Source organism: Neoarthrinium moseri (assembly GCF_022829205.1).
Source record: "Neoarthrinium moseri strain CBS 164.80 chromosome Unknown scaffold46_Wmoseri_CBS_16480, whole genome shotgun sequence".
NCBI classification, from domain to species: Eukaryota; Fungi; Ascomycota; class Sordariomycetes; order Amphisphaeriales; family Apiosporaceae; genus Neoarthrinium; species Neoarthrinium moseri.
Window position 1 is genome coordinate 268,998 of NW_026055160.1, and position 24,659 is coordinate 293,656.

The 24,659-nt window shown below is 53.7% G+C and overlaps 9 protein-coding genes across 9 annotated transcripts; 5 read left to right on the forward strand and 4 right to left on the reverse strand.

The window, feature by feature from the left end:
- Positions 1 to 288: 288 nt before the first annotated feature.
- JN550_009784 (uncharacterized protein) lies at positions 289 to 2,318 on the reverse strand (the record flags this gene model as incomplete). Its single annotated transcript, XM_049321893.1, has 4 exons — positions 289 to 339; positions 401 to 1,853; positions 1,909 to 2,061; positions 2,212 to 2,318. The coding sequence occupies 4 exons, from the start codon at positions 2,316 to 2,318 to the stop codon at positions 289 to 291; spliced, it is 1,764 nt and encodes a 587-aa protein (XP_049168316.1).
- Positions 2,319 to 3,803: 1,485 nt separating this feature from the next.
- JN550_009785 (uncharacterized protein) lies at positions 3,804 to 4,130 on the reverse strand (the record flags this gene model as incomplete). The annotated part of the gene is made up of 1 exon (XM_049321894.1): positions 3,804 to 4,130. One exon carries the CDS (start codon positions 4,128 to 4,130, stop codon positions 3,804 to 3,806), a length of 327 nt encoding a protein of 108 aa, XP_049168317.1.
- Positions 4,131 to 5,595: 1,465 nt separating this feature from the next.
- JN550_009786 (uncharacterized protein) lies at positions 5,596 to 8,218 on the forward strand (the record flags this gene model as incomplete). Its single annotated transcript, XM_049321895.1, has 2 exons — positions 5,596 to 7,477; positions 7,572 to 8,218. The coding sequence occupies 2 exons, from the start codon at positions 5,596 to 5,598 to the stop codon at positions 8,216 to 8,218; spliced, it is 2,529 nt and encodes an 842-aa protein (XP_049168318.1).
- A 1,397-nt stretch (positions 8,219 to 9,615) lies between these two features.
- On the forward strand, positions 9,616 to 11,668 carry JN550_009787 (uncharacterized protein; the record flags this gene model as incomplete). Its single annotated transcript, XM_049321896.1, has 2 exons — positions 9,616 to 11,028; positions 11,093 to 11,668. The coding sequence occupies 2 exons, from the start codon at positions 9,616 to 9,618 to the stop codon at positions 11,666 to 11,668; spliced, it is 1,989 nt and encodes a 662-aa protein (XP_049168319.1).
- Positions 11,669 to 12,256: 588 nt separating this feature from the next.
- On the reverse strand, positions 12,257 to 13,398 carry JN550_009788 (uncharacterized protein; the record flags this gene model as incomplete). The annotated part of the gene is made up of 3 exons (XM_049321897.1): positions 12,257 to 12,449; positions 12,501 to 12,702; positions 12,759 to 13,398. The coding sequence occupies 3 exons, from the start codon at positions 13,396 to 13,398 to the stop codon at positions 12,257 to 12,259; spliced, it is 1,035 nt and encodes a 344-aa protein (XP_049168320.1).
- Positions 13,399 to 13,812: 414 nt separating this feature from the next.
- JN550_009789 (uncharacterized protein) lies at positions 13,813 to 14,697 on the reverse strand (the record flags this gene model as incomplete). Its single annotated transcript, XM_049321898.1, has 1 exon — positions 13,813 to 14,697. The coding sequence occupies one exon, from the start codon at positions 14,695 to 14,697 to the stop codon at positions 13,813 to 13,815; it is 885 nt and encodes a 294-aa protein (XP_049168321.1).
- A 1,362-nt stretch (positions 14,698 to 16,059) lies between these two features.
- On the forward strand, positions 16,060 to 16,458 carry JN550_009790 (uncharacterized protein; the record flags this gene model as incomplete). The annotated part of the gene is made up of 2 exons (XM_049321900.1): positions 16,060 to 16,129; positions 16,184 to 16,458. The coding sequence occupies 2 exons, from the start codon at positions 16,060 to 16,062 to the stop codon at positions 16,456 to 16,458; spliced, it is 345 nt and encodes a 114-aa protein (XP_049168322.1).
- A 1,576-nt stretch (positions 16,459 to 18,034) lies between these two features.
- JN550_009791 (uncharacterized protein) lies at positions 18,035 to 19,948 on the forward strand (the record flags this gene model as incomplete). The annotated part of the gene is made up of 1 exon (XM_049321901.1): positions 18,035 to 19,948. The coding sequence occupies one exon, from the start codon at positions 18,035 to 18,037 to the stop codon at positions 19,946 to 19,948; it is 1,914 nt and encodes a 637-aa protein (XP_049168323.1).
- Positions 19,949 to 22,227: 2,279 nt separating this feature from the next.
- JN550_009792 (uncharacterized protein) lies at positions 22,228 to 23,127 on the forward strand (the record flags this gene model as incomplete). Its single annotated transcript, XM_049321902.1, has 1 exon — positions 22,228 to 23,127. One exon carries the CDS (start codon positions 22,228 to 22,230, stop codon positions 23,125 to 23,127), a length of 900 nt encoding a protein of 299 aa, XP_049168324.1.
- Between the last annotated feature and the right edge of the window lie 1,532 nt (positions 23,128 to 24,659).

A 24,659-nucleotide genomic window follows, 5' to 3' on the forward strand; every position in this document is an offset into this window, starting at 1 on the left:
TCTAGCGTGGAACGCTTTTTGGTGCTGAGTCATTGTCAGGGATTGAAGCACCAGAGTGATACGAGTAATCAAATGATTATATTGCACAACTCAAGCCTGAGGAGCCGTTCGACGATTTTGCTACGGACTCTCCCATTTGTAGATCGCTAACTAAGCTGCGGGGTCTTTTGTAAGAATTCGGTTAGACTAGCTATGGAGGTCTTTGCCAGCAACACCACCCTACGCCGCCATTCCTCTTAACGCATAGATTGTGTCATTTCACTCGTTTGCACTTAGTCCATTCTCAAACTACTTGTAATATGGTCTCGGCACGTTATCGTAGTATGGCACAACAATCCACTGCAACAGGTCAGCTCACCCTCGATCACTTCTCGGGGCGAGGAAGAAAATGTTCACTCACATTGGGATCATCAGTCACACCAACCATACTCAAGGTGGCCGGAGTGGTAGGCTTTACGGAGACAATCATGTTCGCCAAACTTGGAGTAGCCTCTACCAGTTCCTTGATCGTCGATTCCACCTCATCGTGCTTCTCAATCCTCTTTCCAGTACATCCAAATCCTTCGGAGACAGTTTCGTACTTACAACCTTTGCTCAACCTGGTCGCCGGCCGGGCCTCTGACGTCTTTTCGTATATGAGGTCTTGGCCATTGATCGACATACCCCAGGCGTAGTTGTTGGCGATGATCGTGAGTATCTTGAGATTGTGGCGAGCAATGGTATCAAGCTCCTGGATATGAAAGCCCGCGGAACCATCTCCGTGAATGTTGACAACGAGGCGGCTTGGGTCAGCAACAGCAGCCCCTATGGAATAGCCCCAGCCGTTACCGAGGAAGCCAAGATAGCCAGTGGACACCATGGCGACATGAGGTTTTGCACGTTCGAGAGTGAGGGAAGCCCATTGGCCAGCTTCGCCCCCATCGACCATGATGATTGAATCCTTCGGTATGCTGTTCATTACGGCCGCCATACCATGGTAGGGATGTAGTTGACCATCTGGCATAACCTTTTCTTGTTGTTCATACGGTAGAGGAATGTTATTGAGATCATGACATTTCTTTACCCAGACGTCATTGCGACTAAATCCACCTCCAGCCTTCGCGACGAACGCTTCGCAGAACAACCCAGCGTCAGAAACAATGCCGATGTTCACGGCGTGAGACTTTCCAATCTCACCACCATCGAGGTCAACCTGTGCTATTGTGGCGTCATTCGGTACGACGGCGCCACTTCGGCCAGCTAGCAGAAAACCAGTACGAGCTGCAAGGAGGAGAACGAAGTCGGCGTGTTCTTTGCCGGCAAACGCCGCAAGTCCAGTGGCCGGACCTCCTCGGAGTTCGTGATCCGCCGGAATTGGTGTGCTGAACTTGTTGGAGTAGAAGACTGGCGTGTTCGTGGTTTCTGCCAATGTCTGAAGTACCTTGTTCGTGCCCAAGACACCAGTTCCCGTGATTATGACTGGTCTCTTCGCTTCCTTCCATGCACTCACCAACTTGTCCACTGTGGCTGGGTCTGGTGCGGGAGGAGCGACAGGAGGGACATCTACTGCGCCTAGGGCAACCCTGTCCAGCACGGGTGGCGAGAAAAGGACGTCGATTGGGAAGTCAATCAATACTGGACCTTTTATACCGGTGTTTGCGCTCCGGAAGGCATACGCCACGATTCTCGGGATCTCTTCTACGTTGGTAACGCGATGGGCGAACTTGGTGATTGGCTTTGCCACAACGACTTGGTCGTGGAAGCCTTGCAGAGCATTGGTCTCGGCATCCTGAAGTGGTGGGCTCGATGTAATGCAGAAGATAGGTGATCTATCTGCAAAGGCAGTCGCTAGGCCAGGTAGACCATTTGAGAACCTGGTATTTTGTGTAAGCTCACAACTGTTCTACCTTTTGTTGGCAGTACACATACCCACTATTCGCTGTGACGAAGCAGACTCCTACCTTGCCAGAAACTTTTGCGTAGCCCTCTGCAGCTTGTACTGCTGTGGTTTCATGTCTTGTATCGATCAAACGAATTCCAGCATCATGAGCGCCAATAAGGAAAGCGTCCAAGTGGCCTCCACTGCAAAAGAAATTTTCATGTCAGCAATGCCCCTTGTAGAACCAGTGAATAGATAAGGATGTCTTCGTAGTCCTGCTCTTTGACTACATCCAATTGAACAAATTATGTAGCAATTAAACCTGAAGGGTGTTTGAATGAGGAATTGCGTACTGTAAACCGAATGCAACTTCAGCTCCCAGATTTCGTAGGCTCTGGGCGAGCAGGTCGCCGCCCAGAATGTCTCTGTTCTTCGGCTTCTCGAACTTGAATGGCGCCATTGTGGTATACAGAAGAGTACTTAGTAGATTGAGTGACAGCTTGCTGCCAGTCGGCCGAACACTGACATCTAAGTAATCCTGCTAAACTTTACCGAGGGTTGCATGGCTCCCCCGCTGCGGTTGTGAGGGGTTGTCGGATATCGACGCCAAGAGATGCAGATCTGTCAAGTTTGACCAGGACACGCCAGTTATATGCTAGCCCGCCGGAAATACTAAAAGCTATTGGACGCTCAAGAACAATCAAGAACTATGCTTCGGCACAGATGCGCTTGGCATAACCTCTGACTCGGTGTGTATGACACACGACCGGCGAGTATTACCTTTTCGACTAGGTAGGCAACCCCACAAAGTCCAGATAGAACTCTGTTACATGGGAATCCGGAAAACACAGCAGGCCGTGGTATCAATATGTACGAAAGCCGCATGCTCATAACTTGGAGGATACTTGAAGACGTGGACTAAGAAAAGTGATCGAACAGTCTAGACCCACTGATCCACTCTCAAAGAAGCTGACCAAGACACGGATAAAGCAACTAGGCTGACGATATTGAGCTTTGAATCCGCTTAACCAAGTTGTGGACTGACTTCGACGACATGACAAACAGTCACTACATCAGATGCGAGGAGTAGACGTTCTCTAGAATTGAAAATGCAACTAGCAGGCTTTCTGAACTTAGATGTCTAAAGATAATATTTATAGAAGACATATCGACATGATGAAAGACTTGACTGTATGTGGTCCTTTAGGCATAAAGTAGAGTCCAATAGGGGGAAATTTCTCTCTTTATCTCAAGATCTAGCTCCAGACAGATCTTGCGATCAAATTTCCATCCTCGGTGCATTTGCCAACAAACTCGTCCAACACAATTTCGCCATCTGTTTCAAGTACATAGGATAACAAGTCACATGATCGTTCATGCTTAGTCCTACGAGGATTCATCAAGTCGGTGAGTAAGCTAGTGGCACGCATTTACACCTTGACCACTTTACGAGACAGCGGAGCCTCGAAGCGGTCCACTAATGCACGAATGATTGTCGCCTGCTATAAACATTTACTATGAAAAGCGAGTCTTCTAAGAGTCTTGTTCGAGCCCCACTGAAGTGACCCGTATGAGTTCAACTCTCCAAAAGCCAATTTACGCCAGTGAAATGATATGAACCACAGCAATAAAGAGCGAAAAGGCGCTCGACAGGATAAGTGTTTATCCTACCATGTTTTCATAATTAGAGGAACCTTGATTTCCAAGAAAGGAGATACAAGCTCACCTGGCTACCGACCTGCATCGTTGCTGCTGTTTGGCAAGCTATGGGATACTACGACTAACCCTGCGTACGCACAGGTTCTTTGGTATTGGTAGGAAACACGAGCCCCTACCGACTTGCACAATCGTAGCTGTGTATTGCGTTTCGCACATCACTTGTTGATTGTCAATGGATTACGGACTATTCCACGTCCCTACCATATGCGAGCACGACGCATCGGTTTTACCAAATATAGGAAACGCCATCATCACTGTCATCCTGGTACGCAGTAGCTCTCTCGGGTTTCTTATTTGGGCTTGTCTTCCGACCCAGGCCTCTAATGGCAAAGTCACTCATCTCGAGCTGATCCGTGTGAGACTCGGTGACTTCGGCGCAGCCGTGGCACTCTTCGCCCCGAAACTCTTTCTCCGCTGGCCTTACACCTGTGGAGCATCGGCCGAAGCCTTTGCCCTTTCGCCGAGCATCACTACATATCTGCTTGTTTGTGCTCTCTGATATTCGCTCGTTGCACGTAGGGCAGATGGCTTGCATCCTGATACTGCGGCACATGATGTTCTCTGGTTGTGTACCGCACCGGCTTTCTGTCTGCTGCTTATAAGATACACATCCCAACTAGTTATAACGTGATTGGAAGCTGCCATCTTACAAATTGAAAGGCAAGTATTTTGATCTCGGTCGGAGGAGGTGACGAACAGTTCAATGGAGAATCGTAATCAAATGTACAAAAGGCAACCAAGATGGGGGGTTGACCAGAATTAAGGGGCTGGAGGTTGGGCATAAGCCGCTTGAAATCGCTGTCCAATATAAAGCGGATAGATTATTATAGAATTCCAGAGTTGATAGAAATCAGCTGTATGAGTTGCATCAATATATAGCTCGGACTAAACGCCTCCTCACAAACTGCCGCCAACAAACGTGTTATATCCTGATATCCCCATCATGTAAGAGGTCCCTCTTTAGGAGTTTTGGGGCGACGTGCTTCCTGATGACGGCGAACCGTGCAACCAAATCATGCAACTTGACTATTTCGGTAGCTAGTTGCATGGGCGCCGCCGACATACTGTATCACGTTGAGCGGCCAAGCACAGCATGAAGAGCGCATCACTGTCGTGGCACCATGTTTCATGTCGAAAATTCTACGCGACCACGAATTCGATGGAGCGGTCACCCAAGTCGGCCTCGAACAACGCTCGTCCTCCCTATGCGGCCAGATTTGATCGACCGCAGATATGGCACGAACCATTGATCCAGATCAATCAGGTGGCTGGCTGGCCATGTCCGTCGAAGCGGGATTGCTGACTCTCGCCCGGCAGTGCAGTTGCAGTCAAAGATGGGAGGGACAAGCAGAGGCCCGGTAGAGAAGTTCCATTGTGAGTATTCCGAGCGTGCCGGCCCGACAAGGCATGAGCTCCGGCAGAAAATCGCTTCGGTATACCTATCACCCGGTCATAACCCTGTCTGCTCTTTCTCCGCTTCACAGAAGGCGATCCAATCCGATACCAATGCCACTGCTGCTCGGTGAAGCAAGCACCCTTGCTCAGGTGCCCCACTGCGATCCATCGGGGCGCTTGTCCAGTTGCATTAGGTCGAAAGCTTAGTTGCCCTGTAGCTACTGTATAGTCGGCCATTACACCGGCCCCCTGACGAGTATATGCTGCTCGCGAGGAGTTCCTCCATCAGGTGTGCCAGTAAAATGCTGATCGCCAATAGGTGATGCACGTAGAAGTTAGCCCAATTGGACTGAAAAAGCAAAACAGCCAGCCAACTGGTCCAGGGCCCCTGGCACGCTGAATGGCGGACCAGTTGGAGCCCAGTGCTCGGCGCCTTCCATCCACCAGGTCCCCACTACCCAAGCAGACTAGTCCCCAAGTTTTGCAACCGGTCCAAAAATACACAACTGCACACTCGTTCGCATCCCCGTTTGCCTCATCTTACCACCGCTGGACCCCGTGAGGAAGCCTTCCCGTGCGAAGCCCCCTATGTGGCGCTTTTGCACCCAGGCGGACGTACAGGCATGGCTTCTCACGCTACAGAGGACGTGATAGGACTCCAGGAGCGCCACAACCGGGACAAGGAGCTTATGCACTCCAGGCACGCCCAGGAGCTCAAGGACCTTGAGAATAATTTGAAGACCGCCCGGGATGACATCATCCGGTCTTATATGGCCAAGCTGAAAGCTATAGACACACAGGATCTCGACTTGTACCTTCGAACCGACGCCGCCAAGAAGGATGAGATCCGTGACGTCGAGGTCCAATATGAGCGGCGTCGTGCGGAACTTCAACAACTTCACATGCGCGACCGCGATGAGGACCTTATGGTCTTCGCAAAACAGGTACCTGAGATTGAACGGCGCCTACAGCAGATTCGTTCTTCGCCACAACCGCTGACCGCGCCTAAGGGAAATGGAATGCCGCACCCTCAGTCATGCCAACCCCAGGATAGCAGCAACGTGGATACTTCACCAGCACCGCGTCTCGCCCAGGTACACCCCGTGTACGCCGATAACCGTCACCGACTAATGTTCTGCGTCCAGATGAAGCGGAAGCTGGAACCCTCCGAGGCCGTCCCCGAGAAGCGCCCCCGTGTCGATGGCCGTGACTTTGACCTACCTCGGACTCTGGATGCTCTCATTCCCGGGCCGCCACCCTTGCCATCATCCAGCTCTCCCCGCATCGTGACTTATGACCAGGTCCGCCGGAACGCCATTGACCATGGCCACTGGGACATGATCGTCGAGCATCCCCACGGGAGCCAGAAGTGGTATGTTCTGTACTGTGACGAGCATGAGGTTCATTTTAGACCCAATGCCATTCAAGCTGCCGCAAAACACCTCAACTCCCAAAGGTACCACAGTTTGCCTGATCGCAACTACGAAAGTGCGGTCAAGCACCTCGGTTATCAGGTAATTGATTGCACGGCAGAGCGTCAACAGAGCCACAACGCCGACGTAGAGCAAGCCACCGCAAATGGCTACGAGCCTGTGAATAGGTTGGCACAGCGAGGTATCAAGGTCAAATATCCCTTCGAGAAAGAGGCGTCACCCCAAAAGACTGTCGCAAAGAAGTCAAAGAAGTCGGCGCCTCAATCTACAGCACCAGCCAAACCCCAGAAAAGCACCCAGCTGGGTACGGCAACTAGGCTGGACTATAAGGGATCACCTATGAAGGCTAATCGCCCGGCGATCACCCATCCAAAACCATTTCATCTGTACTACGGCGATTTTGAGGATGAGGATGCCGAGGGTGTTGCATGCATTACAGTATGGCCCGTTCTCGTCCTGGCATGGGATGATCAAACCCCGGGCGGCCTGCTCCATATCAACCCGGATTTCACAAGTCTCCAAGCCACGGAGCTCCTCGCTGATGACACCCGCCCCAGCTGCTATGTATACAGTGAGAAGGGCGACAAGATTGTAGGCTGGGCCCCGGGGTACGAGGATGGCGGCAGGAACGTCAAGAAGAGAAAGTTTCCGGTCATGTTTTTCGACGAAGAGAGCTCGTTCTACTGGATGCCCGTGAAATCGCTGGCCAAGTTCCCCATCGATCGGAAACATGCTCCCAAGGTGAAAGGCTACAGCGAGTCTGCCTACAACAAGGCACGCGAGTTTGTTGCTGACAGAGAAGGTTTCGACTCCTGGGAGGACAGGCAGGAAGCCAAAGACGCTGGCCAGCTTAGAAAATGGGAACCTGGAAAGGTCGCACCAGCCACGTGGGAGCGATCCCCCAAAGCTGGACAGATGGCTGACTCGCAAGACTCCGTTGATACCAAGCTCGAAGCCCTCAAGGCGAGAGGCGGGGAGGTATTCGGCGACGATGACTACGCTGACGAGGATGGGGACAGTGTTGACGACAGCACGGATGAAGATGACAGTGACGAGGGCCTGGCTACACAATGTAGGTTTTTGATATTTCAAATGGTTCCCTATATGCATCTTCTGACGAGCTACGTGTCTTGGTCAAATTTGCAACAAATACTGACACACAACAGCTTCTGATCGGGTAAACGGTTCTTTGGGGCCAACGAATAATACCCCGGCTATGTCTTTGCCTACGCGGGCTGCCTCAACACCGGTAGCACAAACATCGTCGTTGCCAACAAAGAAAAAGCTGACGGCGAGGAGAACCCAGCCCCAACACAGGCCATCTGTACCTGTAGTGTCGCAGGTGACATCTTCCACGACAACGCCTACGAATGCAGCCACAAACTCGGTGCCTTCCCAGAACGCGGACAACGACGACAAGAAGGAAACCCAGCAAGCCCCACACCACCTCTACGAGCTGGCCGAACTCGACGATGGCGTTGCATTGTGGACTGCACAAATGACCAAGAAGGATGAGTGCTTGAGAGTGTTCAGAACAGAGGACGGCAAACAGCTCCACACTGACGAGGCACTGCGCGTGGTTATAGACCCCAACGTCTGTGAGAGCCTCGCTTGGAAGGACGTGTCGAACACGAGCGAATTCACCATCACGCAGGAGAACCAGGGGCGGCAGCTCAGGCTCGTGTTTGGGCAGAGCGAGAACAGCAAGGTGCCGTATCCCATGAAACAGGCGCGCCAGTTCCTGACATGGCTCAGGACGGAGCGTCGGAAACTGGGCAAGGACTTGGCTTGCACTTACGTGAAGCAAGCGTGAGGTTTCTGCTAGCTGGAGCAAATATGTTTCACTCTGGTTGATTTTTTCCTTCTCCCTTTTTTTCTACGAAGGCTTTCATGATACCCGGAACTGGGCAGCGAATAAGCAGCATTCTTTCTTGCTTGTAATCATTGTGTGGGCGTTGTTGGAGGTGTGTGGTCCGGTGTGTTTTTGTGAAGGAGTTAGTGGAAATAGTACATTTGGAATCAGAACACAAGCCAGCGATGGGGACAATTGTATGAAGTCGGCGATATGAGATCGCCCGATAACGGCCGCATTCTCTAAAGAGTATACATACTGCTCTGATCATTGCACTGAGACTTGCTTTTCGTACTTGCCCGCATGCGTCCGGAACAAAACTTGTGACAGCCAGCACCCGCAGTGGCAACTACATACTCTGGGGCCATGATATATAATCGCATGGTAGCCATAAACCTTGAATACTGCATATAGTAGATGAGAAGTCACATCTCTTATCTCACAGCTCTGCGCAGAGTCATGGAATGAAGCAAGGGGTGTGTCGGCTAACATGTGACAGCGCCGAGGCCTTACCTTGAGTTGAGCAGACAGTAGTGGGTGCTAAGATGGAATTGGGCGGGCGATTGGCAGAAGCGAGCCCCGCCCGCCTATCCCTCAGTGGTCGCATGCCACACGGACACATCCCAACCACGTACTTACCTAGTAACTACCTAGGTACGGTCCATCGGACTGCGCGGGCTGACTTACATCCCATTCCAACGAGCCGACTAGGGTTTTCTCTTTTCCCTCTCTGCCTGTCAATCTAAACCTGGTTGCAAGTGCGTGAGCAGTGCTGTATCTCTACTTGGCTGAAGCCCGTATTCTTGTTTAGTCGTTCCGCCTATTCTTTGTCGCCTCGCGAGAATCCCCCCGTACGGCCTCGATGACGTCGGAGCATGAACAGCAGTGACTCGGACTGGACCGGACGGAGCGTCCCCACAGGTCGCATACACACACACACGCACGCGCACACATCCAGGTGCTGAGCAGAGCGTTAGAGCGCTTGCGCGCAGGAAGGGCCTGATCAGCTCATAAATGGCTGCCCTGGTGAGCATACATTCAATTTTCTTTTGTCGCATGATATGGTTGTCTGTTTAGAACAACCCGGCGCTGCATCTACCATTGACCAAGTGGCTTCTGGCTGCCCCCCGTGGCTCTGGTCCCACGCTTTGAAGACCGTCCAAGCTTCCCGCCTACGTTCGGTGACGACATCTGGATCTAGGCAGCGTCTATCGTTGCTTCTATACCTCACCAACCACGTTTCATCCAGCTCGATGCGCAGAGCCATCCTGTCTCCCCTCTCTTCGCCATTGCAACAACAGTCATGAACTTCTGGCGCTAAACCCCTAATCCCACAGGACACGCCGTGGCTCTCCCGCATGTCAACCCCGAAATCCACGCCCCGTGGCGGCGGCGGCGGCAACGGCAACGGCAACGGCAACGGCGATTTCGACGGCCTCGGAACTCCGTCCAGCGAAACCACGAACCCCTACGGCGCTGCCCCCCAGCCGACATATGCAGCCTTCTCCTCGTCCAACCTCTCGACTGCCGCTGCTGCGGCGAAGAGGCGATCAACCATCTTGGTCCACCAGAAATCACCCCTCCTACTGGCGACCCCACCCCAGGTCACAAGAGCCCTTGCGTACAGCCATCCGTTCCTGCTGCCCTTGAACAAGCTGGTCGGACTGCTGAGCTGGACCACGGGCGACCCATGGGAGAGCTTCCTGCTGCTGGCCCTGTTCTGGGCGACTGTGCAGTATGGCGACGTGGCCGTGCGCTGGGCCGGCCCCATCATTACGGTCCTGGCCATCATCGCGGGCATGTACGCCCGGCGTTATAGTCCGCTGAGCAGTAGCGGATGGGCGGAGCACCCGAGCTGGACGGCGACTGCGAACAGCAACAAGAAGGCCAAGGGCGCCGGCGCGGCTTCGGGCCCGAACGGCGGAGCCCCCAACGCCGCTGCGCACCAGCGCAACACGAGCGAGATCACCAACACGAGACATCAGAAGACGCTGGACGAGATCGTCGAGACCCTCAAGGTCCTCACCACGCGATGCAACATCCTGCTGGAGCCGCTACTGGAGATGACCGACTTCCTGAGCACCCAGCGCACGGCCACGAGCGCGACTACGAGGCCCGCTCTCACCACGCTGTTCGTGCGCATCCTCGCCATTACACCATTCTGGGTGGCCCTGACCCTGCCGCCGCTGAGGATAATCACCACGAGGCGGGTCGCCATGGTGTTCGGGACCATGGTGTTGACCTGGCACTCGAGGGTCTGCCGAGTCTCGCGGACACTGCTGTGGCGCAGTGCCGCGGTCCGAAGGCTTGCGAGATGGGTTACGGGTCTCGAGTTTGAAGGACCCAAGAAGCCCACTCCCGGATCCAAGGATGGGAAGGCTGTGGATATCGCCACGGATAAGGGAGCCGTACAAAAATCGCAATCTTATTCTGCCCTGACGGCGGCACTGAGGAGGAAAAGGTCCTCGCACTCTAGCAAGGAGACGGGAGTCAGGTTCACGTTCATTATATACGAGAACCAGAGAAGATGGGTTGGCCTGGGCTGGACCAATAGTCTGTTTGCCTACGAGAGGTCCGCTTGGACCGATGAACATAATAACCAGGTCCCGCCGAGGGATCAATTTGAACTGCCCGAGGTAGACGACGGCGTTGCAAAGTGGCGGTGGGTAAAGGGCGGCAAATGGCGTGTTGACGGCGTCGGCGATGTCCAGGACGAGAGCGAGTATGACGGCGAGCCCGGTAAGAACGGGTGGATCTACTACGACAACAAGGTAAGATGCCCTGGAAGAGTTCTAATTGGAGTCCTATAACGAGCCCTGCTAACCCAAATGCAAGTGGAACAACGGTCGCCGCGGGCAGGACGGTTGGGGCAAATGGACTCGACGCAGGAAATGGTACCGCGACGCAGAGCTTGTCGAAGTAGACACACATGATGAGGCCCAGACACCCGAACGCCCATCTCCTGAAAGATCTGCCTCGTCGCCACCACCGGAGCTCCCACCACGTACTAATATCACGACGCAATCACAGCCACAATCCACAGAACCTACGACACAGTTATCTACATCTGTCCCCGAGACCACGGGCTCCAACAACTCCGATCCCTTCAGAGATGAAGATGCGGACAGCGTCTCGGTTCTCTCTACATCGTCAAAGTCTACCCGATGGAGATTCCCAGGGAGCGGCGGCAATGCTCCATCCAAGGCACCCTCGAAAGCGCCGTCAAAGGCACCCTCACTGAAGAGGAGGTCCACGGGTGATACGAAACGCAACAGACGCTTGAGCGATGGCAGCAGTCTCCATGACAACGAAGGTAACCTGACACCTGCTTTGGAGTTGGAGATTCAAGGGTCCAGGAAAGAACAGGACAGCTGGGGCGTCGGGGACGAGATCGCCATGGGTCTCGACTAGGATCACAGTGTGTCGCTCAGGGTCTTGTGATGACCACTCGACAGACGATGTAGGATTTACGGCGTATATCAAGGTTGGAATGGGCACGGACAAATGCATGATTTGGCGTCTGGTAGATACCAACGGGTAGGGTAGCCTGAATTGACTGCCAATGAGAACTCTCAGACTCTTGTCACCAGATGTGTTTCTCACGTAATGCCTTCAAGCAGGACGAAAAGTCTTGGTGATCTGAGTGCGTTACAGAAAACACTACTACTGGGGAAAGTGACCACTCTTCCTGTGGTAGCCGTGGTATATATAGACTGTCAGAGACGGTTATGACTTTTTGATCTCAGACTGACCAAACCATCGCAAAACCATGCTGGCTTGTGGCCATCTGTAAACTAGTCTAGCTCGTTGCTGTCTTCCGCGACTGCACGCTCGGGGGCACGACTTCATTCTGCCCTTGACCTTGTCTCTGCTCACTCACCACGCGCATTCGGTCAAACTAGTGAGTGTGTCGTGAGCTCCTTGCCACTTATCACGGCTATCCCATGCCCCAACAGGTTGCGTACAACAGGTATTCAGAGCCATTTCTGAGCTCGAGCTTTAGAGGTCGTTAATCCCCGATTTCCTTGCCTGCGTCTTCAGATGCTGTGTTTGTGCGTCGTGGAATTCTACCTTGGGTTCGAAATCGAAGAGCTTCGGCTCCCGTTGCGGATCCAGCCATACTCCCTCTTGTTTGCAACGAGTATGGCTCGTGTGCCGCAAAACCTTAATTTCATTCAATTCCCTGATCAACCTAGTTGGAGAGACCAGTACTTTGTTCCTCGGGGGGATCGGCCACCTATACAACTTCGCCAGTCCTTGGATGAGACTACCCAGTACCGTTGCGTGGCACTTGCGCCAATCGGAATTCGCGCTGTTATATAGCTTGCAGCACAGGTATGAATCCGAGGCAAACTTGCCGTTGGAGTCGGCGAGGTTGCTGATCGCCTTCTCAAGATGCTTCAAGATGCTCGAGACGATAGCGCGTCGTGTCTTGGCGATGATATCTGTTAAACGGTGAGCGAGAGGACTATCTCTCCTGTATCTCTCACCGATGTCTTACCTCGAACTCCAGTCGGTTCCATGACATGCAGGAAAAGGTCGCATAAGCTGGACCGTGATGCGTGCACAAGTTTGCCCTTCATCCACCTGCTGCGTAATGCGATGTCTGTGATGCACTGGCGAACACGAGCACTGCCGCCGATCTCCCATGCCACAAATAGGTCTTTTTCGATAGAAACTCTATACATACGTTCAAGTTTGAACACGTTCCCTTCCATTGAATAGATATCTGGTCCTGGATTTGGCCTGGACTCACCCTTCAAGCGCGGGAGCCACGGCCGCAGCAGGTGGACGAGGTCGTATTTGTCCGAGAGCACGGCAACATCGTACAGCGCCGCCAAGCCCCCATGCTTGACACCGGACCCGTCGGCGAAGGCTTTGTCAAACTGGCTGTGCACGACCAGAAGGATCTGCACCACGACCGACGGCTTGTCCTCTGGCAGTTCCACGACCCAGTCGCCGTCGGGTCGCTTGCCCTCGGCCCAGGGCCCGTACAGGAGCGTCTGGAAGAACTTGGCCGCGCGTGCCAGCGCGCGCGGGCACACGCGGTAGGTCACGGCCGTCTCGCTTGTCTCGGCGCCCACGTGGAGGAGAAGTTCGCCGTCTCGCTCGATCTCGACAATGTTGCTGAAGGAGGCCATGGTGGCAGGATGGTGCGAAAGGTGGATTTGTTGGTAAAGTTGTGAATGTGCGAGTGGAAGACTTGCTGATGCGTCGTTGCCGGCTGAACGGATTGCTATTATTGTGTGGGTGGATTAGCTGCTTCGCGTGATTGCCGTCCTAAGGTGCAGGTGAGGTTGTGGTTTTGTTCTGGGAATTTGTATGACTGCCGTTCGTATGGTGCCTAAGGTGCGTGATGAGATCTGAGGAAGCGTGTTATTGGCAAGTGCGGGTAGTTATAAAATAGATGCAAGATCTCCTGGCCGAGAGATGAAGAGAGACCAAAAATTCAAGCTAATATGTATATCATGGTTGAGCAGTATCGCAACCCGTATCCAAACAACATAATAAAGCCAAACACTTAACGCCATACATGTGAGGGAGCAATGCTCATCCTATTCGACACCCTTCTTACACACGTATACCCAGCCCACCATGCTGATACTGTGGCTCTCTCTCTCTTCCTCGCTCATCTGATTCACCATCTCACTTCCCCATCTCGCCTTCTCCTCTTCACTCCAGTCTTTCCAGATCCTCTGCGTCCACATGGAAGAGCTCATGAACTCGACCACGTCCTCGAGACTGTCGGCTGTCCATCCGACGTCCTCTGCCCAGATCTCCATGTCGTCTGCTCCAAACCCACCCGCCTTCATGACGCTGCTGAGCTTCTCCTTTGTCTTCCACTCCGAGTCCAAGACCACCGCCCGCTCCTGCTTCCCGGGCCGGATGGCATCGACGACCTTCTGCAGGAGGACATGCCCACCGGCGTGCTTCCACGTCGTGACGGCGACGTGGCCGCCCGGCTTGAGCACACGGAGCATCTCAGCCGCGGCGTGGACGGGGTCCGGAAGCACGAAGATCCCGAGGTTCATGACCACCGCGTCGAAGCTCGCGTCCGGGAAGCAGCTCAAGTCGCCAGCATCGTGCACGAAGGCGCTTGTCGTGGTAAGCCCCATGGCCTTGGTCCGCGCCACGAACTGCTCGACCATGGCCGGGGCATAATCGATCCCGGTCACGCGGGGTGGCGACTTGAGAGGGAGGCCGGGCACATTGATATAGGGTGGAGACGGGCCCAGGAGCAGTTTGGTCACGATGCCCGGACCGCAGGCCGAATCCAATATGTGGGAGTCCGCCGAGTAGGTAGACAGTGGTAGTCGGGCGAGCGCTGCGGCGGCCAGCTTCGACGATGTTGAGCCAGCGAACTTTTCGTATGCGGCGGCGTGGTCTTGGAAGTGGGAACCGGACAGTGAGGCCCCGTTGGTGGTCGCTGAAGTAGACATGTTGAGATATGCGGGTATTGGGGGCCTGTAGCAGCAGTCGCGCAAAACTAGAGGACGGCTTAGCTGTTTGGAGTAAGATAGTAGAAGTGGGAAAAAGTGCTTGTTGGAAAGTGAAGATTTCATTGTTATGTAGATGAATATTGTTTAGAGGCTATTGAGCTTTTATAATAAGTACTTGCATTTGGTCACAGCCGATTTGTATACTATTGCAAGTCTCCTAGAAAGTGACCGGGCGTGGCACGGAACTCGTCATTATGTGGCTCCTACCATGGCCGCAATGGACAGGTATGCAAGGCAGTGTACCACGCAGGGCCACATTATCGCCAATCATTCATCTGTATAAAGTTGCTGAGCCCCAGGATGCGAAAAGCTGAATAATTGAGAGACGACGGCCACTTCTTAGAGGTGTACAAAAGTCTCCGAGATGGCTGCGGCCAGCCTAAGTCGCCGATAAAGTCAGGATTCGTAGCACCCCACTTTCACTGCCTTAGCACTAGGCAAAACTTGTTCTAATAAGATATGCTTGGAAATCCGACTATACAGGGATTTCTCAGGTACCAGTGACATGGCCAGTGACACAGCGTGGTGAGTTTCCTGAACACGGAAAGGTGAAGGGCATGTTGCTTGGTAGCCAGCGCAGTGCAATATTTAGGGATTTCTGGATGTCGCAGGCTGTGTATGCATCTGAAGTTGCACACATAGTTCGGGGCATGATGAGACAAAGCCTGGGGTCATTCGGCCGAGGTATGAGCTGCGAACAGACTAGGTGAAGAGGATCGCTGGGGGGGGGGCACGCAATACTATAGAAAACCATTAGGACACGGCGACCATGGCGACCATGGCGACCAGTGGGAGCTTCGCGAACTGTCAGCCGGGATCCATGAAGTTCTCCATCGTCTCAGCACAGCCGCTGGGCGACGAATAAGACCGAGGATTATTCATCTGGTCAAGACTAGAGGAGCTGAAGGGTCGCCTGATTTTCAGCCTAGTCTTGTTCCTGCATCTAGAACGTTTCCGGGGAGTAATAGGAAGCGGTTTCATTCGCTGAGGCGGTGCTTGGTGGGGTGCTTTCAACCAATGAGCACTCAGGTAATTCGGCTTATCCCCAAGTCGAACGTCGACCCTTGCATATTTGGTATTCTTGGCGATTTGTGACGTACATCTTCAGACTGTCAACCCATCTGTCGTCCAAGCCGCCTTACTACATAAACGGATGTTGCGACTTCTCATCAACTGAGATTCTTCACAACCCAAAGACCTCGCATCTTCAATCCACGCCTCCAGCTTTTTCAAGACCATCAACTCTTCTCGTTTCATTGACCTAGTCACACAAATCTCAACTTCAACACAGCACCCATCACAATGGCCACTGAAGTTAGCAAGGCAACCTCTACCTGCTGCGGCAAGGCTTCCGGCGGCGAGTGCGTCTGCGGTAAGTTTCTTATTATCCATCTGACGAGAAACAACAGCTGACAGCTCCCTCCAGCCCAGCAAGCCAAGTGCTCCTGCGGCAAGCAGTCGGCGCTTCACTGCACCTGCGAGAAGTCGGCCACCGAGAACACCGTCTCTGGTGCCCGCTGCTCGTGCCGTGCCCGCCCTGCCGGCCAGTGCAACTGCGAGAACGCATCCAAGGAGAACAGCACCCCGACCGGCAACACCTGCTCATGCGGTGCCCGTCCGGCTGATGCTTGCACCTGCGAGAAGGCCGCGGGTGCGGGTGCCTCGAATCCCAATGAGATCGACTTCACCACCAAGAAATAGAGGCCGGTTGGGACTTTCCCTCGTTTGAGATTGCATAGTTGGCGGAAATGGAGTTCTAGGCGTGGTTCGGGGTATTCATGACACAGGCATGCGGCGATAAGACAATTGTGGTTCTTGGTGGGAAAGAAAACTCTACGGAGGCTAGTTCATGCACATGCTGGCTGCATTGGTTATAATTGCAAATAATGAGATGAGGTGTATCCTCACATATTTCAGAACTGTGTCTTGAAGTCCCGGCCAATCAAGTGACATGAGATGCACCCAAATCATACTGCACGGGCGCCAAAACGAGTTGTGACCATGGCCCGGAACTGCAATTTGCAAGTGGAACGATGGATAGCAAAGAACAAACCTGTTCCAACGAATGAACATTTGGAACGGGGAATTTTGATATCGCACACAGTGATGCTTGCTCTGTCGAAGCAGCTCTGCACTCGGCGTCAATTCCAGGACATTCTTGGTGGCGCCGAGTTAGCGTCCGGCCCCTGGAATTCGAGCTTGAACAGCTCGGGCGGAGGAGACTTTAGCTATTGAGATGAGCGGATGCTTCCAGGAGATCTCCTAAATACGCTTTGTCTACCATGTTTCCGAAGTCAGAGCTATCCGTTGTTTTCTGCAGCGAGACATTACTTCACCTCTCATGCATGATAAAGTGACCAACTCTCAGCAAGGCGAAGACAGCCCCGGACCCTGTTCCAACCACCCCTGGAAGCTGGAAGGTGAAGATGCGGCTCGAAAAAAGCCGTGCCCTGGAGCTCAAGCTATGGTGGGGCGAGCTGCAGGGAGCTCTGGCCCCGGTCACGCCCGTTAACCCGGGAAAACGGGGACTGGAGCTGGGGGGGGGCCACAGGGCCGGGGCAAGCCACAACACACACAAACCCCTGCTCAGGGTCGGTGGGCTTGGTAGGGCCCGCAGCTGTGGCAGTTTGGGGGCCATTTCACTTGACTCGGAGGAGGTTAGCGATTGTGCCGGGGGGCCGTCGGCGGGCGAGGTAGTAGTGACGCTATTGGATTGTTCCCTGGGCGGTGGACTGGACCGGGACCTGGTTTTCAGGCCTAAAAATTTCACAAAGCGCGTCTGACCGAAAACAGCACCATCAAAGAGAAAAAAACAGAAACCGAGTTCCCGCAGCCCTCTCGTCCCCATCTATCCTCTTGTTCATCCATCGAGAACCTCCACTCGAACGGTCAATTGAACATCGTGCCACCCCGTGGTGTTATCTTTTCTTCGACGTCGCGTCGCTAACCCAGAACACGTCACCTCAGTCGACCGCACAGCACAGGCAGACAGGCACAGCTGCTGCTGGCTAATACCCAGGCCTGACTGACTAATAGTCACCCCATCATCTGCCCTACCACCACCACACCACCCCCATCGCAGTCCAGCCGGCCTATTCCCTGCTTGCCTCTTCTCTTGTCCTGCACATATCTCCAACGCGCCTCTTTGCGCTCCATCTATTACGCGATTCGACGAGACGAGGGATTTCTTCTCCCGCCGCTCTTCCTTTGGTGGCATCCTTGCGACACGCACCCACCATCCACAACCCACCACAAAACACAAACCACCCACATCACAATGGCACCTCGCAAAGCTGCCGCGTCGTCGGGCGCAAACAAGGGCCCGGCCAAGCCTGCCGCCGCGAATGGCACGGCCAAAGCGAAGCCTGCCCCGAAGAAAGCCGCACCCGCCCCTAGAGCCCCCCGTACACAAAAGCCTGCGCCCACTGTTGAATCCGAGGAAGAGTCCGTAGACCACGTCAATGGCGACGCCGGCAGCGCCGACGACTCCGATGCCGATCTCGAGCCCAAGAAGAAGGCGCCCGCGCCCAAGAAGGCCGCTCCGCCGAAGACTATACCCGGCTTGAGGAAGGACCCTGCCCGCAAAGCTCCCACAAAGAAGGCTGCACCGGCCAAGGAGGCACCCGTCAAGAAAGCGCCCGTCAAGAGGAAGGCTGAGGTGAACGGCGACGAGCCCTCCGACGGCGAGCGGCCCGCCAAGAAGCGCAAGGATCGCGAGGAGAAGCCTGTTGACAAGACCGTCAAGAAGCCCCGTGTCCGTCGCGTCGTTCCTCCTCCCGAGCCAGAGGCCGCCGGCGCGGCCATCAACATCGGTCCCTCCAACCCGCTCGACGTTTTCGTCTTCGGCGAGGGAACCTCCGGAGAGCTGGGACTTGGTAGCGTCAAGTACGACGGCAAGAAGCCTATTGACGTGAAGCGGCCCCGTCTCAACCACAACCTGAACGCGTCCACCGTCGGCGCCGTGCACGTTGCCTGCGGTGGAATGCACGTTGCTGCTTTGACTCGGGATAACAGGGTCTTCACCTGGGGAGTCAATGACGACGGCGCTCTCGGCCGTAGCACGGCCTGGGATGGCGGTGTTCGCAACGTGGACGATGAGGATTCCGATTCTGATGATGACGATACCGGTATGAACCCCATGGAGAGCACTCCCGCTGAGGTGGATCTGTCCAGCGCTCTTGTCGGCACCGTCTTCGTGCAGGTCGACGCCTGTGACTCGGCTACCTTTGTCCTCAGCGCAGACGGCAGGGTATACGGCTGGGGTACCTTCCGCGGTTCGGACGGCATCATCGGCTTCTCTGAAGACGTCAGAATTCAACGCACCCCTGCCTTGATTCCCGGCCTGACGGAGATCACCAAGATCGCAGCTGGCGCCAACCACGTTCTCGCCCTCGACAGATGGGGCAAGGTCTACACCTGGGGTAGCGGTGGGCAGTTCCAGCTGGGACGCAAGGCTATTAGCCGTCATGGCGGTCTCCAGGCTGGTTTGAAGCCCGAAGCCTGTGGCCGCTTCACCAAGAAGCACTATGCCGTCGACATCTCGGCCGGCTCCTACCACAGCTTCTACCGCGATAACCACGGTGAGATCTGGGCCTGGGGCTTGAACAACTATTCTCAGACTGGCCACACCGACGACACTGGCAAGGATGACGCCATGGTTCTCGTCCCCAAGCCCGTCGAAGCTCTGGACGGCCGGAAAGTCATTTCTATTTCTGGCGGTATGCATCACTCGGTCGCAGCTACGGAGGACGGCCAACTTCTCAGCTGGGGTCGCATCGACGGCAACCAGGTCGGCCACCCCTCATCAGTCTACACTGAGGATAACACCGTCTTCGATGACCATGGCAAGCCTCGTATCCTCTCGGAACCAACCCAGCTCAAAGGTAAATACTCTTCCGCCGGCTGCTCTTCGGCGCCCGTTCCTAACATGCTTGCAGGTGTTCATGCTACCTCTGTTGCTACCGGCACCGACACCAGCTTTGCGATCGATAATGAGGGCAAGGTGTGGTCGTGGGGCTTCTCTGCCAACTACCAGACTGGCCAGGGCACAACAGATGATATCGAGGCCCCTACCGTCATTGACAACACTGCCATCCGTGGCCGCAAGATCATCTGGGCCGGAGCTGGTGGCCAGTACTCCATGATCGCTGCCGAGGCGGACATGGCGGCTGCTCAGCCCAATGGTGCCTAAACTGGAACTTGTGGCCATTGACCAGCTTTCCCCGTCTCATCTCACTGGCGCTCAGGGAAACGCTGATCCGCACAGCACGAATATACGAACGGAGAAGAGGAGTATCGGGGGATGTACTATAGGATGTCTATTTTTGATCTTTTATCGACTCTTCATTCACTCGCAGATACTGGGAGGATGACCACGACTCGCATGGAGGGACTTTGGCATAACCAAGGAATGGACTCTCCGGCTGGATGACTGCGTCCAGGCATCCTGAATGAGGAGCTTCCATTTGAGGTTTGGCTTTCCCGTGCACAATAGGTAGTCATCCATCATCTTTCGTGGCTAAGAATAGCATAGCGTACTTTTTGTAATCTCATCCTGCTGGATTTTTGCTAGATACATCGAACCACTCATCCATAATGTGAACATGTTGAGCCAGTAGACCTCATGTAACTGAGGGTTGAGGCCCGGTCACGAGTTGGCGACCATAACTTAGGGAAGTAGTTGGGGCTAGCTTCTGCCAAGCAAATTCGAAGAGATGCTCTGCCGCCTCAAGGCATGGTCGAAGATCTTGGTTCTGAGGATCTGCCTCACCAACACCGGCGTTTCGCTTGTTGACAACTCGTATCCGTCCGGTCGGAACCAGACTTGAGACAACAACGTCCTATCCCCCACGGATAAGTCAAAACACAACTCCTCAGTGTTTGCTTCTGGCGGAAATCACGTGCTCACCGCCTTCCGAACCCTGTCTCGCATTTGAACCAACCAGCTCGAGAACACCAGAGTTTGAGGCCACATGCAGTCTGGATTAGAGAGCTCTGCGCTTTGTACTGTGTCCCTCATTGTCACTGTTGATGGGGTGACAGAAAGCAACCAGACTGCCCTTGTTCCTACACGACGGACACAGGGCCGATAGGTTGATCCTACGCCGACCCTGCAACGGGAAGAGAGTCGTAGCGCCCTTCCTGTCTTCTGGATGCCACCTGCGTCACCTTCACCTACGGCCCTTGCATACCGCATTGCAAGCCCAGGCGATTTGAGGCTCTGTACGGAGCATTCTGTTATCCTATTCGCCGTTCACCGCAAGAAGGGGTCAAGGCCAGCCCGCGCTGAACCTCGCAAACCTTGACGACGTTCCAACCAATAGATGGACTCGATAGGAGAGGGAAAAGCAACTCTTCAGGTACCATACCGTCGGGTGAGGCACCCCCTGTAAGTTCAGTTGACCGCGCTCCTAACTTAGATGGCTCAATGCCTCAGGCCGACGCGCCGGGACGCCTTTCCTCCACATTCCTCAACAGAGCAAGACTCGTCCAATCAATCTCTCGGTTTATCAGGAGAGGCACTGCCCAAATTCCGCGAGCCTATCGGGTTCGTGCCCGAGCTCTAAAGCTAGGTACAGTGCGGACACGGGTTCGCGCGACCTAATAGTACGCGGATTGCGGTCTGGCCCATTTCCTGTTCCATGGCCAGAAGAGCTGACGAGCCACTATATCCGTAGAGGCCCGGGAGCGTGGCTGCTGGATCTTGATATCCATTGGTCGGATAGATCCGTATCTTGTCGATCTCTTGAATACCTTCTCCTCAGACAAGCAAGTTTTGACATCTCGCCGCGGGACTGAGGGAGGGCCTTCCAGCCGTCAATCCGGTTGCTCAATGATAGCTACCTATCGAGTTCGTCATAGCTACGATCACAATGAAATGAAATGACACCGTTACCAAGATACACAATTACTGTCAAGTCACGAAGCAGATCTAACTCCTTTGCATTGCTTGAGGCACACGGCCGACCCAGCAAGGTGGTACGCGCTGTCAACAGAGTAGTCCGGAGGCCCTTGGCCGCTAGAACCCCAACGCGAATGTTTTCTTTTTCCACCTCGTTTGACTGGACTTGGCTTCCTCGAGGCTTGTCTTTCCTGCAAATGCCGAAACCAATCAGGCGTGTGGAAAATGCCTCCCGCAACGGGTTTGAGGTCAAGTCAACGGAAACAGAAGGCTATAAAGCAGCTGGTTCCCCATTCCAGCTTGGGTGGATGTTTCGTAGCCCAATCGAATCATCCAAAACAGCACCCATTATTCAGCTGAAGAGGGCTACATACTTACCTAGCGTAACGGCCTGCCTTGCAGCTCTACGTGTCTGGGATCACTTGGAAAGCGTGAGCTGCGCCATTCGTTCAATCTCAGATGGTTGATTGCCTGCTGCAGACGCCACTACTGGCTGGTGCATCATACTATCACCACATTCAATCAGTCGTTCTATTCAGAATCTTAAAATTCTCACCGAAGTTGATGCTATGGATTGGTCCGACTCTCAAAATTTTTGGACCGAACTCGACGGAGGAACGTATGACTTCTCTCTGGAGGAATACCTTCCGATCCATGTCAACTCGGACGACTTGTATACAGGTCAACAGGATATCGATCTCTATGTCCCAGACAACGACTGCCCGATGCAAGAACCTCCAATCGATGCCACGAACTGCTGCCACTCGTATATCTTTCCTGATTTCACTCAAAACCAACCGGATATGGGATCGTATACCACTGGCCCGGCTTTCGATTATCTTACTGGTTACGACGATACTCAGGCTTTGGCGCACACTACCCATGCCGTATCGCTGCAGCCGCCACATGTTTCATTTGCACCAGACGTCGAGCCTGGGCAAGAACAACTTCTCAGCCGCGCAAGGCCAGACATTGGACACAGTCGGTCATCATCTGAGTCATCCTTAGATTCCATGGCCCCATCGATCAGTACAAGAGCAACTACACCAGACGCTGATTTGGACGATCCAAATGTTGCACATACGCACCATATCAAGGGTTATACCAGCTGTGCTGGCTCGCCGGAGGCTAGTCGCTCCCGCTTCTATTGCTCGGACTGTAAGATGGACTTTAAGAAGGCCAAGGCCTTTGACAGGCACGACATGGAGAAACACCGCAAACCAGACAGCGGCCAAGAACCCGAAGGGTGGTTCGTCTGCCGTTGTGCCAGCAGCTTCTGCTACTACCGGAAGTTCAACTACCAGCGGCATCTGGCGAACTGCAAGCAGAGGAACTGGAGACTCCCCGTTTTCAGATGCCAGTGCGGCGACGCGCAGCAGAGACTTGAAGAACATGAGAAGCACTACGTCGAGTGCCGCAGGGGCACGTTAGGCCGTCCGAAGCGTGCTTCGTTGCCAATGACGCTTTGATCATTGTTCACACCGTGGTCCGCTGCCTCGATATTTTTAGATGCATCATAGACTACACACTCCTTTGAAGATAGATGAACCCCCGTACCCCCACCCACACCCTAGAACCTATCTGCCCGATGATTCGCAAGGGTGAGTTGAATGATAACCACCAATGGGTGAGGCTATCATTCTGCTGCACATGGGCCCGGATGGCGCGAACTGTTGCGGAAAAAGTACATTCCTTCGGGTAGTCACCCCCAAATAGACAAATAGACACTCCTTCAAGGGTATTGAGATTTACCCGGGTAATCATAATTCAGCCATCGTTGCTCACTCTTTGTTAAGAAGGGCTGATGTGATGGTCACACCTACTTGGGTAAAGAATTCGAGACACGTCCAGGCTTTGCTTTTTCGAAAGCAACATCCCGTGCGTTCCATCATCCCACCTCTGTTCGGCGAACACCTCTTGTCCAAACATAGCGTATGGGATGTCTTCCAGATTGAAGAAGCAACGTGTGTAAAATCCAAACTCGATCACACGATATTTCAAAACTTTTCATCTGGCACTCGTACATACTGGAAAAGACAAAAAACGCAAAGGAAATGGGCTTCAGAGCGGGTCGAGTCATGTATAACTGTCGTTGCACCTCCGAGGGAAAGGGGCGAAATATGCAACGGACTGCTGCGCTTTTCACTTGGCATGTGCGTGTGGTGATATCCAGATGACCTCGAAATAAACCGTCACCAGAAATGGGGTCCGTCAAACGCAAGGCCTCAGAATTGAGCCATCGCAGGCATCATGTGAAAATTTGCCAGTTGCTGATCGCTGGCTGATACCTGCCCATGGAATCAGAGTATTTCTCTACCCTACGAGAACATAATAATATCAAAACATACAATGACTTCAATAAATAGCACGACCATGACGCCTGAACCAGTAGAATGGATTTTCCCATGGGCGTCGTTTGGATCAGAAGGCGCCAGGTGCGCTGGTGATGAGGGTCAACGTCGGGTTCAGATGAATAAAAAGAAATAAGAACGGTGATAGCCGCTGGAATTGAACATGAGACTCAGAAGGTAATAAAAAAAAAACGGCCTTCTGCGCTTGGCCAGAGCACTACATTACCAGTTTAACGTCTTGGCCCCGATCCTCTCCTCGGACGTGCACTTCCTCGTGCGGTGAAATCCTGTCCACCTATTGTGACTGATAAGGGGGGTATTTTCATTTCTTCCCATTCATTGGTTGGCTAGGCCACTACATTGTTCTTCCAGGTTTCGGATATCGGCACAACCATTCGGGTATCACTGGTCCATCCCACGTTCTCGTTTCTGCAGCTCGACTGGTCTCCTCACAATACGTTATCCATAGCATAGTATGATACTGTGCAAGAGCCTGACTGCCTTTCGCTTTTGTCGTTATGTGGATATGTTAGAACATCGTGTCCCGAATCTTGATGTGGTTCATCCACTTGGCCAAGACCTCTTTCACTGCGTAGACGCGTACCGCAGGCCTGCTGTAGTGATTGCTGCTGAGCTTGATATCCATGTTC